The sequence below is a fragment of the Strongylocentrotus purpuratus genome, unplaced genomic scaffold (genome assembly GCF_000002235.5).
Source record: "Strongylocentrotus purpuratus isolate Spur 01 unplaced genomic scaffold, Spur_5.0 spur5_scaffold_6, whole genome shotgun sequence".
Taxonomy (NCBI): Eukaryota; Metazoa; Echinodermata; class Echinoidea; order Camarodonta; family Strongylocentrotidae; genus Strongylocentrotus; species Strongylocentrotus purpuratus.
Window position 1 is genome coordinate 1,049,665 of NW_022145612.1, and position 14,960 is coordinate 1,064,624.

The 14,960-nt window shown below is 34.7% G+C and overlaps 1 protein-coding gene across 1 annotated transcript in view; it reads left to right on the forward strand.

The window, feature by feature from the left end:
- Window positions 1–14,960, forward strand: part of LOC105437929 (serine-rich adhesin for platelets-like) — a 29,488-nt gene continuing 14,528 nt past the window's right edge. The window contains exons 1-2 of the mRNA XM_030973024.1: window positions 1–323; window positions 5,458–5,567. Of these exons, the coding sequence (XP_030828884.1) occupies window positions 5,495–5,567 (73 nt within the window). The 5' untranslated portion in view covers window positions 1–323; window positions 5,458–5,494. The remainder of the gene's footprint in view (window positions 324–5,457; window positions 5,568–14,960) is intronic.

A 14,960-nucleotide genomic window follows, 5' to 3' on the forward strand; every position in this document is an offset into this window, starting at 1 on the left:
TGCAACAGGCTGGAGAAAGCGAAAACGCTTCAGTTTACCAGCCATGTGATAATGTCTGGTCGCCTCAAATCTACCATTTTCATCGATGACGGGCCACTTACATCGCCTTCTTTTCCGACATCGGTATTAATTTCGTAAGGAATGATGCTGTGATTTTTTTTAACGACCATCATTCACTGTTGTCTTGGCAGCCAAACAGATCTATGCCGGTGTGCTGATCGATCGATGAGGTGGGATTTTGTCATCTCGATTTGAGCGCGAAATCATCTCTACGGACTCTATGACGCTCAGCAGGAGAAAGGGTGTGAATCTTATACTGTCAGGTGTGTAGGATTTCTCTTTTATTCCCTTAAGGTACATTCATTTATAGTAATTATTGGTTTACCTTGAAAAATACTGATATTTTTCCTTCTTACATGTGTCCTTTTTCGTTTGGTAAAGAAGGTAAATACACCAGTCAGTCAATGACTGAACTTCATGACCGTAAATTATTTGTAGAATATTATATGTTTTAAAGGGTCATAATGATAATATGTCTAAACCTCCAAAACATCGGCATGTATGGGGTATTTTATCCCCCGGAATTTTCAAAGAATACTCGGAATTAATGAGATTTTGGGGAAAAATTTCATGCTGTACGTCTCACACATTGTAAATTTCAAGCAGTATGTTGCATAAGTCTGTTGCGTATTGTAATGCATTCAATGTCACGCAGGTGTTTTTTTTTATAGTTGTGGTGTTGGTATTGTACTGTAAAATCTTGATAACATAATGTTCATATTGAAATATCAATTAAATTATTTCAAAATCCCCCAACACTCTTACCCCCTTCCCTCCCCAACAACAACAACAACAACAACAATTCATATATAGAACCACGCCTATGTGAAATGTAGTTATATGACAAAACCGCGACCTTTTTTCTAAAGCAATGAATAGATTCCCGTACAAAATCTCAACGCAGCACCGCATACCGCAATTAGCTATTCAAGTTATTCAACAGAAAATGTAAATCACATGTACAGTGTTCAGTGAACAAAGCGGTCTAATGTAGAAATTAATGACAGGCAATTTTAATCCTCTTGTGGCTCCCGTTGCGAACGGTTCATTAAGTTAAATTTATCACGTCATCCTTTGTAGTCGTGATTAACAGTCTAAGCATAATACATTTGTATTTGCTTAGGGGATCGGAGATGAAGTAAATCAATGTAAGGTTTGACTTTTCTAAAAGAAAATGATTATGAAGCAGTATCTACTTCATTAAAAATCATGTTAAAAGCCTTTTCATTCCTTACTCTCTGTAAATGAAGCACACCATTATTGTAGATAGAGAAGTTAAGAAGGTTGCAGACTTGCAGTCATGATGATGATAATTATGCAATGTAAATTCGAAATAATTAGCTCAATATTTCTTTCGAAAAGATTACATGACGGTTTTCCTATTCATTCGTTATTCCTTATATAAAAACGGGAACATTTGAAATAAATAATGACAATTAGTAGGCCTATCTTCATTTAATGAAATGAATGCATAAGAAATTGCAAAGAAGTCGCAAGAAAAAACGAGTATTTCAAAACCTTTTAAAAACCCCGTCAACAGGAATCCTTTAGGTATGTAACTTTGCAAGAAAACGTACGTACATGCAGGATATCATAATTACAGCTATCTTTTTACCGTGCTAAAAACCCGTGGAAAGCTTGCATTGATAAAAAGCAAACATGTACCATACTCTATTGAAATATCATCAATTTATCTGAACCAAAAGGTGACACATAAGAAGGTCGTCGTTATCATTTTTTTTTTTTAATATTTGGAACAATGAAACAAAATTTTCACCCATTTATTTAACTTTAGATTTGTCAGAGCTATAATACTTTTCCTTATTAGAATAAATTGTTTTCTTTGCTGGAAAGGTATACGATATTTATAAACAATGGATTGACTCTAATATTGTAGCTGTGATGCACTCGTTATCCTGGAAATGGCATTCGATTAATTCACTCTTGTTCTTTTGTTCGGAAGGGAAACGAACGCAATACGGAAAATGCAAAAATCTTGAATTATGCGAAATAAGACATGGTTCATTGTCTAGAAAACGAAGCAAGAATTTTCTAGATTAGCTTTTTATGGCAACTTTGCCCTTATATGTTTATTTAAAGATAAAGTTGAATTCTCGTCTCACCCACACGCGCGCACACACGCACGCACACACTCATTAAAATAAAATGATGCTCCAGAACAACAGCTTTTAAAGGTTTATTTAGCAGGCATGTCATACGCTAAATCTAAATGCTAAAGTCTCCAAGCTTTGTTTATGAGACATTTTCATCTGACCACATAATGGAGTGTCGTACTGTTGTATAGTGTGCCTATAAAGATCAGTATTATGCATATATGCCGTTAATCACAGGATATGTCGATTAAAAAAAAGTATATAACTATATTTCATTTTTGGCTTTTACAAAGCCAGAATAAGCATTGGGTTTGTCCAAATAGAATAAACAACATAGCTAAAAACGTTTCGTTCTCTGTGTTAGTGAGTTGAATATAGTGGTGAAAATTTCATTAATGCAATTCATCGAAGTTTCCGATCTGTATTTGCCTCAACCCACACTGAGCTTGTAAATGACGCTACCGCGCTGCTAAAAAAAATATACATGGATACCATCTTTGTATGAAACACACATGCATAAATGGTTACCATGGTAACTTGAAATTGTCCCTTATTACTCCCTCTCCAGCGGCTGTGGCAGACAAAAGATGTGTACGTATGCAATGATGGTGTTTTGAGAGACTGTTGGGATATCAGTTAAAATCTCATTTACGATAGAGTTATATCCCTTGTTGGTCCGTCTTTATTTATTTATTATTATGTATATATATGTTTATTTGGATAGTGCGGGCGGCGATTAAATCTCTAGGAAGAGGAGATAATGGACCTAAAAATATCAAACAAAAAGTTAAGAGTACAACGAATGGATATCTATTCTCTCTTGATTATTGAGTAGTATGATATAAAGTGATGTATATGCACATAACCAAAAGGGATAGACTTTTCCTTCAGCCTGACAGCCTCGGACGTGTCTTGTCAATATTCCAGCTCTTTCTTAGCAAGTTAACAGTTGGGTTTGGTGTATAATCTTTACATTTCGTTTCTTCATTACAGATACGATTGTTTCATTTCGTAGGCTTCATTCCTTACGTACCTTTGTAATACCCCATGGAATGAATTGTTGATAGTCCTATCAATACTGAAGAGGGTCTTGTACTTGCAAAATAACAATTGATGATTTCTAACGTGAATTTGGGTAATCAATAGTAAGTAGAACACACCCTCGAATTTATTTCTTTGAAAATATAAAGAGGATGGTGTTATTGAGTGACAATACCTTTTCAGTACCATTCAAGTGAAGAAAATAATCGCTCAAGCTCCCCCCCCCCCAAAAAAAAAGAAAAGTATCTTAAGAATGTCCAATAGTCTGTTGAATATTCCTGAAAGAACGAAGAGATATTCTTGAAATATATTTTCGTCATTATTACTGTCTGTAAAGATTAATTAATTGATGTATGAAAAAAAAATCATAGTAAGTAAAACATTTATCAGCAAAGAGGTGAATCTAGTAGCGCATTCATGATCGTTTATGGATTCTGCCGTAACGATATACATAATAAGTCTTTCCAGTTGACCAAAACACAATCCTCAACTATAACGCATTAGCACTCATTGCCGATTGTAATAGTTGTTTATATAATTATAAACAACTATTTATGGTTTACTATCTTTGACAAGATGACGTCATTTTAAGCATTTAGTTTTTGTCACAAAACTGAATTGTTTTGACACTATGTTAATCATCACTCTTGTGTTGCCTATTATAATTGTTTGTTTCATCATTAGCGACCCTACTAAGTCACGGGAAAATTGTATTTTTATATTCGTTGAAGCGGTTAAATTTGAATAAAACATGATCTCGCAGCATGCGTTCAACAAGATCTTATGTATACTCGAGCCTGCAATACTTTCAAGTCATGTAGATACAACAAATACGAACAAGTTATGTTCCCTGTCCCAAAATTAAACTTATCTATCTTTGTTCTTTGTTTAGACATTATGATCCGAACAAGTTATTTTACGTAATTTGTACCATGATGCCATTAAAGATAATGGGTTTTTTAACCATGTTTCTTAAAACAAGTCAGAAAATAATTTCTGATTTGTTGTTGTTTTGATTTTCAGTACAATAGATTGCTTTTATGATGCATTTTCTAGAAATGCTTGGCTATTCATTTTCCTATTACTTAAGGTATTCATTTGGCTACTATGATTATTGATATAATAATTTATTTCATTTAACTGAATTTGGTTGATGAGGGAAGGGAAGCAGTTGATTTCGCCCAAAATGGTCGTCCGACAAAATAAGAAATACTTCAGTCAAACCTGCTTTAGTGACCATCTGTCTACAAAGACCAAATCGTTTGTTTCCTTGAAAATGGTTTCTCAATGAAATTTTGTCTCCCTTGGGTGGTCTTTATTTACAGGTTTCACTGTATAATAAAATTAAAATTGATGATATGCCTTTTTTAAGTCACGTGTGAGACCTTCTAGATAGAAACATCTATACGAAGGTTTGCTACTTTTATTCATTTCTAATAGTAATACGTTTAATTTATTGATGTGAGTGGGTGGGTTGAGTGAACAAAAAACAAAAGACCGTTCTCACAAAAGATGCAACTTTATCAGAACATCCTGAGCCCTTCATTAAACTCTTGAAGATTGACTTGAGGAAGTCAGTTTACTACCAGGCCCTTAGAAATTAAATTAAATTAAATTGTATTTACCCTACTCCCAATTAATCTGAAGAGGAGAGATGATCACGTCTGTAATTTTACGACTACACAGTAGGTTGGTGATGCACTCTTTATTGCATTTTTATGGATTCATTAAACAAAGTCTTTCAATCATCTTGTATGTCTTTCAACTTCGATAATTGTCTTTAGAAATAGTACCCATGTCTCACAAAATGATTTCCTTCTTCATTTGCTACCAATGAATCTGATCGACGAGCGCTTAAATTTGAGTTCTTTATGATGATTACTTAAAGACCTACTGTTTTTCTTGAAGATACACCATTTTGTGGACATTTTTCGTTTGATCGAATTGAGATATGCAGGTAGTTACAGTAATGGAATTATCTTCAAACAGGATCATAGAGTACGTGGCATCTTTACACAAACAAGAAATCGAGTATAGACGAAAAATCGCCCAATTTACATGATAATAACTTGCTTTATCGGCATCGTCAATTTTGTTTTTTTTGCCATCGTATAGTTTGTTTCATATTATCAAGATATTTTATATTTTGTTCGTGTTGTCATCGTGTTTTTATGTCATTGTCACTAATTCTTCAACTCTGTTGTATACAATGATTATTCATCTTTTACGCATCTTTCCACAGTCGCAGTGTATAGCAAGCCTGAGAACTGATTTACAAAATGGCGTCTGGTCGAGCGAAGCGGAAGCGACTATATCATCAGACACCCCCATCCATCGACATCAGAGTTAAAGGTAGGAAGTTCACTTTGAAGAAAAAAAATCGTCCAGGCACGGGCTTGTTAAGAAGCAAGCCAACAAAAACTATGTAACTAACAAACAGTATAAGAAGATTCAGCTCTTTGTTACTTCTTATGACTTCTTTCCGGTTTACTTCCTTCATGTATTCTGGGTTTTCCCTACCAGCTGATACTGATGCGTAATTCTTCATCAGTCATCAGTGCTCGATTCATTTCATATCTATTCCAACAGAACTTCCATTCATAAATAAATCAAATTATTAGGACGGTCACTGTCGTAACAATTAAACTACCCAATAATAGATTCGGGTCAAATCGATGATGACATTCGTATACACTTTTGTAATGGTACCACTTAATAATATTGTTATCTAACATTTCACTCTCATTTATTTTTGCCTGCTTGTTGCTAGACTTTTGCCAGCTTTAAAAATACTTCTTGGACTACTATTGTCACTCCTCTTCCTCCTCTTCCTCCTCTTCCTCCTTCTCCTTCTCTTTCTCTTTCTCCTCTTCCTCCTCCTCCTCCTCCTCCTCCTCCTCCCACTACTGTTGCTGCTTCTGCTACTTCGAATACTAATGTTGGTGATAGTGGTTGTAGAGGTAGAAGGAGGAGGAAGAGAAGAAGAGGAGGGGAAAGATTGATGGGTTATGATTTCATATTGTGTTTTAGTATTGGCACTAAGTTGCGGTACAATACAATACAATAAAGTCATTTCTATAGCGCTCTTACAAACTAACTGTTGTTTCACAGCGCTTTACATAACATTTATCAAAGAATCTATTGTTGATCATGGTCAAAGAGGAGAGCTTTGAGACATTTGCGGTAGTAATAGTAATCTATATAGCAATCTCTCCCTCTTAACGCCATTATAGTAACTATAAATTTATTCGTCTATGCTGACGACAACATGAATTTAACATTAAGCTCTTTGCATCAACCTATTCATTTCTCAATAATCAGTCATGGCAGAGTTGTGTTTTCATCCATCTCGGAAATTATCTACGTCATGTACCTTTTAACAATGTTGGTGAATTCCCACGTTGCAACTCACGCGATCGTGAGTTGAGTTTAGATAATGTTTTTGTAACCTTCCTTCTGCCTCCATCCATATTGGATAGCGAGAAGTGGATCTTGATTCCATGACGACGTGGCAATAGAATTACCCCTTCGTCGATCAACCGAGTCGTGCATTCCACGCCAGAAAGAACCTGCATTTACGGCAAACCAAGCTATAACCTTGATTCATTCCGCTAATGGATGATGCAAACTTAAGACATGTATTAAAGGTCGATAAATTGCGACTCGCCTATACATTTGGCCATCCTGGAGAAGGAAATAGACTCAAGATACAATTTTTGTGCAACATGAATCGAGTGCATGTCTAGATGACCTACGACCTGGTTACCAGAATAATGCTCTAAAGTCACGCCGCACTAAGAAATAAGTTGACGTTAAAACATTACGTTACTGCTTTCTTCAGTAGTTTCATTTCATCTAATTTCATCTAAAGCAGGACTGCACTACTTGTAGCTACTTGCGCCCTCTGTACAGCCAACAATGCCTAAGCGGTACCCGCTGATCCCCATGTTCCCCTTTTTCTTATGTTAATTGAGAGCTGATTTGATGAGAAAAGCACCTGCCAGTAATCACGCAGGGAGGTCTAATCCCTCCTAGCCAAACTAGTGCAGAAAGGCTTTATATAATATAATTTAATTTGATCTAGTTAATTAAATTTAATTCAACTTTAATTAACTTAGTTCAATCAAATCTAATTATCAATTCCCTCCACGAATACATAAAAATAGATACTGATAAATATAATGATTTCTCAAATAGTGGTGTATTTGCAGTATGTATGAGCAAAATGTAATCTTTATAATGGAATTTTGTAATATACGCCCGAAAGCATTGGCAATGGCAGTTCCTTTTAATGAATACCATTCCCAAACCTCACAAATGCTACCAGCAAATTATTTGACCAACTAAATCCTGCATGGGTCGTTTACCTGCGACACTAGTCTTTTATTGAACTTAAAAACACCTTGATTTTCGTTGTATAGATGTTTCTACCGAAAGTCGAGTAATGATTTCCTTGACCCCTCGATGCCAGGTTCTTTTTCAAATCAACCGACCAATCAACATATTTGGTTTCAGGAATATAAAACCTTGTTTAACATTTACATGAACAGCGCTGCATACTGAAGTTGGTATTTAGCATTCTATTAGTCGCTACACGATCCCAGTAAAGTATTATTGTATTATTGTTGATCTGTAGGGTGCCCCGGGGCCTGGGAAAACCAAAAGCTGTTAACCTCAAAATGGTTACCAAAGCTAAACGTATTTTGGACACGTTCAAACTCGGCGATTTAGCAAAAACCCTTGCACTATGTGTAGAGGTGTCGTGGTCAGGCGGATACGTCTTCAGACTGTGGATCACATGGTTGGAAGGTCGAGTCCCGTCGCGGCAGTCATTTGCCACGACATCAATCACTTGCCACTCTCCATCCAGGTGTTAAATGGGTAACGGTATAAAGGAATCCCTTGAATGCTGTTAGCACCGAAACCAGTAGCCTAGCAGAGATATTTATGTGGATATGTGCGCTATGAAAATATCCAATACTCTTCTTCTTTTTCTTCTTTGTCTTTTCTTTTTATACTGCGTCTCAGTAACGTCCATTACGATCTCATGATACGTGTCAATTACGACGTGTAAAGAGCGCTTTTGTTGCGTTCCCATAACGATGTCTCCGAAGTCCAGACAAACTAAGATCAAACGGAGTAATCATAGAGATACTAGACACTGCAGATCTCGATAGGTTTAAGAAGTTCCTATCGAGTCATCGATGATTTGTGGATACGTTTTGTCATAAAATAATTTTGCATTGAATTTTCTTCTGGTAATAGCATTCAGTTCAGAATAAAGCACAACATTATAACCTGTAGAACGTAATGAGGACCTCCACCTAAAGCAGACAATTCAACAAATGCTATCTTCATTTTCTAATCTACAATAAATTTCTTGAATTAACGCGTATCGAATGAATCTCATGCTTGCAATTCATATATTATATGCGGTATATTTTCTTTAAAAAAGGAGATACTAGAGTAACATATTTACTTCCGGTGATTTATAATATTAAACTACGTATCTTTACACAAACTGAATCGTGCAGGAATCGTGAACGAAATCTACAGACTTGTAATACCTTCAGTTTACCGAATTAAATTACAGTAAACCTTGATGTTCTTCAGAGCTTCGTTTGGGTCCTCAAAAAGGGTCATACCTCAAGATACCTTTTCTTAGTAATCAGATACCCAAATGATTTTTGCTTCATTATTTTGAAAAGTTCGTAGGCATTTCAAGGAGATGGCAGACCAGAAAATGACGTCATTAATAGTCTGCAAAATGCCACTGATCTCGAGTATCCTTTCACATTTTCAAACCTTTCAATCACTATCAATAGATACTCGATTGTCATTATAATACTTACAAGCACAATTGCTGTACAGTCAATCGTGTTGTTTTTTGTAATGTCTAAAACAAAGTTAACTTTGGTGGTATTTGGTGGCATAAATAAATTTATTTAAAGATTATTATGTGATCATATGATCGAATTTACATATGAACTATGAGATTACATGATGATTCGACATTGCTTTATTTCGGCACAGATTAATTATGAGGTAACGGTCACGTTTAGATATATTATTGGCTTTAGGGTTGAAGCTATATACTCGTGTTTGTCTCATGAAAGAAACATAATTATGTCCTCCCAATTTATATGTTATTATGATTATCAAAAAGATCTGTCAATTTGTTCTTCATGTTCCTCATGTAGGATGATCTCGAGTTGCAGTCTTATTTTGAAGGCGTAGTCCAAACGAATAAGGAGTACAGTGACATTAAATTATCTCGGCGGCATCTAATGTTTCACCGACGCCATGGTTGTAACGTTATTATAATCGTTAATGGTAAGAAAGAGAAAGAGAGGGAGAGAGAGAGAGAGCGGGAGAGAGATAGAGAAAGAGAGACACACACATACATAAATATATTATACAGTGCGTCCCAGAAAAAACGAAACCGATAAGTATCGATGTTCTATCATCGATAAGACATATATTCTGCCCCTGGGCCCACAGGTGTCTAATAATACATTTCCGTTTGTGAAACTTGTAGATGCTGTTAAAATATTAGGTGTTTATTTTTCAGTTCATGTAGATATCAAGGAAAAAATGAATTATAAGGAAATATTGAGCAAAATTAAAAAACTACTGACGTGGTGGAAACAGCGTGACCTAACTTTAATGGGTAAAATTCAATTGATGAAAGTATATGGATACTCTAAATTGACATATGTAACATCACTAATGCCAGTTCCAGAGTGGGTATACAAAGAAATGGAAGTAATATGTTTTGATTTTTTGTGGAGAGGTAAAGATAAAATTAAAAGAAGTACAATGATGTTAGACTATCAGCAGGGTGAGCTCAAAATGATGAATTTTAGGCTGTTTGTAAAAGCACAAAGAATAATGTGGATAAAAAGGCTTGTAACAGGAACTCATGATATCAAATGGAAACAATACTTTAAATATTTAATGAGACCGATAGGAGGTAATTTAATATTTTATTGCAATTATTGGAGAGATACAGTGAAACTTATGTTACCTTCCTTTTATCAGAATCTTCTGAAAGCATGGATAGATATGAAAGAATATGTTAAAACAGAAGAGAGATACAAAGGGAATGAAATATTGTATAATAATAATTTTATTCAACTAGAAGGTCAAACCTTATTTGAGGAAACTTTGTTTTTAAAAAATATATATCGAATTCATCACATTTGTGAAGAAAATGGAGAATTGAAACCTGAAGCTCATTTTATAATGTTAGGTTTGAGCAGAGTGGAAATTGATAAAGTAAACAAAATTTATAAAGTAGCCCCTTATGAATAGAAACAGAATGTTCAACCTTTAAGAAAGGCAATTCACACTGGCTTTAGCTTAGAATTTATTTTTTCAAAGAAAGTGTTTACATTTGAAGATTTAACTGCAAAAATGGTATATAAGAGTCAAATTAAAAAGAATGTAGAAACAAACTCGACAGGCGGCAATTTAATGACACTTGACAATATTCCAAGAAAAGAAGTAGAAAAGATATATGTTCAACCAAGGATGTGTACCTTAAGTAGTAAACTGCGAGAATTTCAGTTCAAATTATTGCATAATATTTTATATACAAATCATCATTTACATAGATTCAGTTTCCATGAAAATGGTTTGTGCTCATTTTGCAAAAATTTTGAAGAAACTTATCAACATGTATTCTTTGAATGTAATACAATAAAGGAAGTCTGGGGGAAATGTGGAGATAGACTTAATTTACCAATTCTGAAGAAATTATCCTGGAAAGAAATTCATATAGGAATAGATGACACTACTTTTAAAACAGAGCAATTATTGAACCACATTTTAATTTTGATTAAATATATGATTTTCCACAGTAGAGAGAAGGGAAACCCTCCAAAAGCAAAATAAATAGAATATAGATTGTTGGAAAATAGAAATGAAGAGAAAAAACTTTCAATGGAAAGAGACACACTTTCAATTCATTTAAGGAAATGGGAAGCTTTGGAAAGTTTAGAATAAATGTTTTCAGTTTTTTTTTCCTCAATATACAACTTCCTGACCCTCCTCTCTTCTCTCTTTTTTCCCCTTTTTTTTCCCCTCTACTTTTGTTTGTTTGTTCGTTCTATGTTGGTGTGTGTTTTGTATACTGTTGTACATGTTATGTGTTTAAATGTTGTGTGGGGTGGGGGGGGGGGGTAATAGGTGTTTTGTAGCTTTTTCTCTTTCTTTTTATATATATATAATTTTTTTGTCTCCAAAGGAAAATGAAGAGGTGTAACTTTTGTATGTAAATGTAAAAGATCATTGGTAAATTTATAAAGACCTATGTTAAATTATTTTGTTATTTTGTATCCAATGTTATAAATGTACAATGTACCGACTGTGTATTATGTGTACTTGTCCATATTATCTAAGTTTGTTGAAATAATTTTTAATACATGTAAAACTTGCAATGTAGTTTAGCTTTCGGACTACCATTTTGAAGTTGTCTAATAAAAAACCATTCTACTACTACTACTACTACATAACTTAATCACAACTATAATTAATGAGTGATACATATTTGGAAAGCGTAGAGTCTCCCCTTTCATGTGATGCTACTCAGATAATGCATATTTCACGCGTGAGTGATTAAAATCAATTTGAAGGAAGGAATCCAAAAAGACATTTGGCGGGTGGTATCTGAATTTCGAAGAAAAACCCACATTTCTAGAACGTTGAGTTTCTGCCCTTTCATATGACACCTCAAACAGGAAAAATGAGCGAGGAATGACAAAGTTCTGTTTGTTTAAAGTAGTGCTTGCATTTCCATAATTTTATTAAACGAATTCGTTTTCACTGGCTGCCTGCCGTATCAATAAACGAAATTAACAAAAGACTTAACTCCGTTTCGTTGACAATCAGCCGTAGACGAGAGTCTTCATGCATGGCTGATTGTCAACGAAATGGAGTTAAGTCTTTTGTCAAATCTGCTTTTTGCTACGACATTTGCTGAGATCCCCATTGGTTTATGTTTAAAAAATTCTCTGTGTGAGCGAGGATACCATGAAGTGTTTTTTGTCTGCGATTCCCAAATGATCGCAACATTAATAGGCAACTTCCAGCGAAGATTTACAGACAGCGTCTCAGATTTTCTGTGATGTTAATAACCATTCTTTACTCAAGAAAAGGATAAGGTAAAAATTCTTTGTAGATTTGTTTGTGAATTCGGTATATAAAAGATATCTACTGCTTTAATATTCAAAGCAGCTGTTTTATACTGGCTCTCGGGGACGTTACATGCCACCGCGCGCCTCGGGTTCATATCAGGATGTAACGTCTTACTGAGCGTATAGAAACAGCGATGCCTCTCATAGCAGTCAATATATCTATACTATTTTTCCCCGCTGTCAAGTTAATATGTAATCATCAAGTTTTAACACTCCGATTGCTTTCATGGCATCTCTGCACGGTCGCTAGAGAAATTTTCGCACAAAACAATCATTCCCAATTGACGGAAGGATTGCCTTGTGCAACACAACGACTTTGCACAATTACCAATTTCCGGACTTGACTAGCTCCATGACAACCGATTAATCACCTAGATTTATATTGAACCATTTTGAAATCATCTTGAGGCTTAAAGTGTAATACTTAAGTGATTTTGATATTATGAAACATCTACAGCCTGGAAACAATCCATTGATGGTAAATGTGCATGACGAATACTCACACTATAACCATAAATTCATGGATATACTCTCTCTTATTCCACATATTTATCAGTCTTTATCAGTCTTTTTTGTTCTGTCTTCGTCTCTCTCGTTGTTTCTCTCTCATATATTTAATAATAATAATAATAATAATACTCAGTTCTTTTATAGCGCATAACACATTACAGGATAGCATGTCCCTATGCGCTTCAAATAGAAAGGAAAGAATTACAAGAAAAAGTCATACACATTAGAAAATCCACTTAGAAACAAAGAAGTATACATGTAGTGTTGGACGCTGAGTTCATGAATGTACAATTTTAACATTGAATAAATACGTTTTAAGAGAAACCTTAAACTTGTTCAAATTATTGTGATTTGTCATGGAATCTGGAAGTGAATGCCATAAGACTGAGGATTCGTGCATAAAAGAACGTTCACCGTATGTTTTTGTTGAGGTGGGAGGAACAATAAATAATGATTTTGAGCTTGATCTTAAAGTACGAGTAGGCCGATATAATGATAAAAGTTCACATAAATAAGAAGGGGCAATGTCATGAAAGCATTCGTATGCAAAAACTAATAGTTTAAACAAAATACGGGAGTGGACAGGAAGCCAATGCAGATTTCGTAGTACAGGAGTATTGATTCGTATTTCCGAGTTCGGGTCACTAATCTTGCCGCTGAATTTTGAATAGTTTGCAATTTTTTGATTTGTCGCTGAGGAAGACCGAAAAGAAGACTGTTACAAAAATCAATGTGGCACAAAACAAATGCATGGACTAATTTTTCAGTGGTGGACCTATCCAAAAAAGCACGTATTTTTCCAATCCTATACAAAGCATACGAAGCAGCGCGACATTTTTGAGATATAAAATTCTCAAATGTCAACCGACAATCAATATATTTGTCAACATTAGGTGACTGACAAGGTTAAATCCCAAGGCTATGTAATACCTCTTCATACGACAGTTTGTCAAATATAGCCTGATACGTAAATGAAGGCTCCTCCTATTCGAATAGTTTTATTCACCTCAGGGAAAAAATGCACCCTACCCTTATGTAGGGCTTATACGGATCAACACTAAAAACATAATCCGGTTACTTTATTAAGTAGGTTAGAAAATTGCCTGATTATTATCTAATCATCATTTCCTTGATACCACGAAGAAAACACCAATTTAAAGAGTACCTTTATATCATGTAGTAACAACAAGTTAAAACGATGCAGATTATTGTGATCTTCAGTAGATCTTGTATAAACCATTTAGTAGATTGTAGTTATAGTAAATAATTATGTATGCCGAGTGAAGATGAATACTGGCATATCTAATCGTGATTACTGAATTTTGCTCTTCCATTTCCAATGACCTTAGAATGCAACACATATAGAATGCCCAAATCATATGCAGCTATTACTATATTTATAAAAGGGTCAACTAAATAGTGTCATTGTACAATATACAAACAAGATAACATCTCCATGACACACCCTCTAACTCTCTTTTCATATTGCACGTGCCTTCACGCCCCTCTTGATATCTTTGTTTCAGGTTTTATATATCTTTAACGCTGCACCAGTATAGCCATAGGAACCCGGTTTTATGAGGCTATACATTGAATTTCTGGTTTATATGAGAGTCATGGCCATATGACCTAAATAATCGAATTTCTTAATTTTCTTCTACCCGATTCCTTACACGCTTAGCCGCAGTATTCGTATTTTAGCGGTCTCGTTCTCTTCCAATATTTAGTGTTTGAATTGAAAATATTCACCAATATAAGTGTGATTAAATTATGCCAACAACGAAAGACCAAGGATTGATATTGCTGAATTATTCTCCCTATCTGACGCCACCTTAATGTGAACCAATAATTGTTTCACTCTCTATTCTATTGGCCGATGATCAGAGTCATGATATGGTTACACTGTGGATGGCGCTTATGATCTAGAAGGCCATCGACATGATAAAATCGTTAGTTTCTCTGACCTCTCTATCTTGCATATTTTGTGGTTATTATGGTAAATTGTATGGTTAAAATAGAATATAAGCATTGATCTATT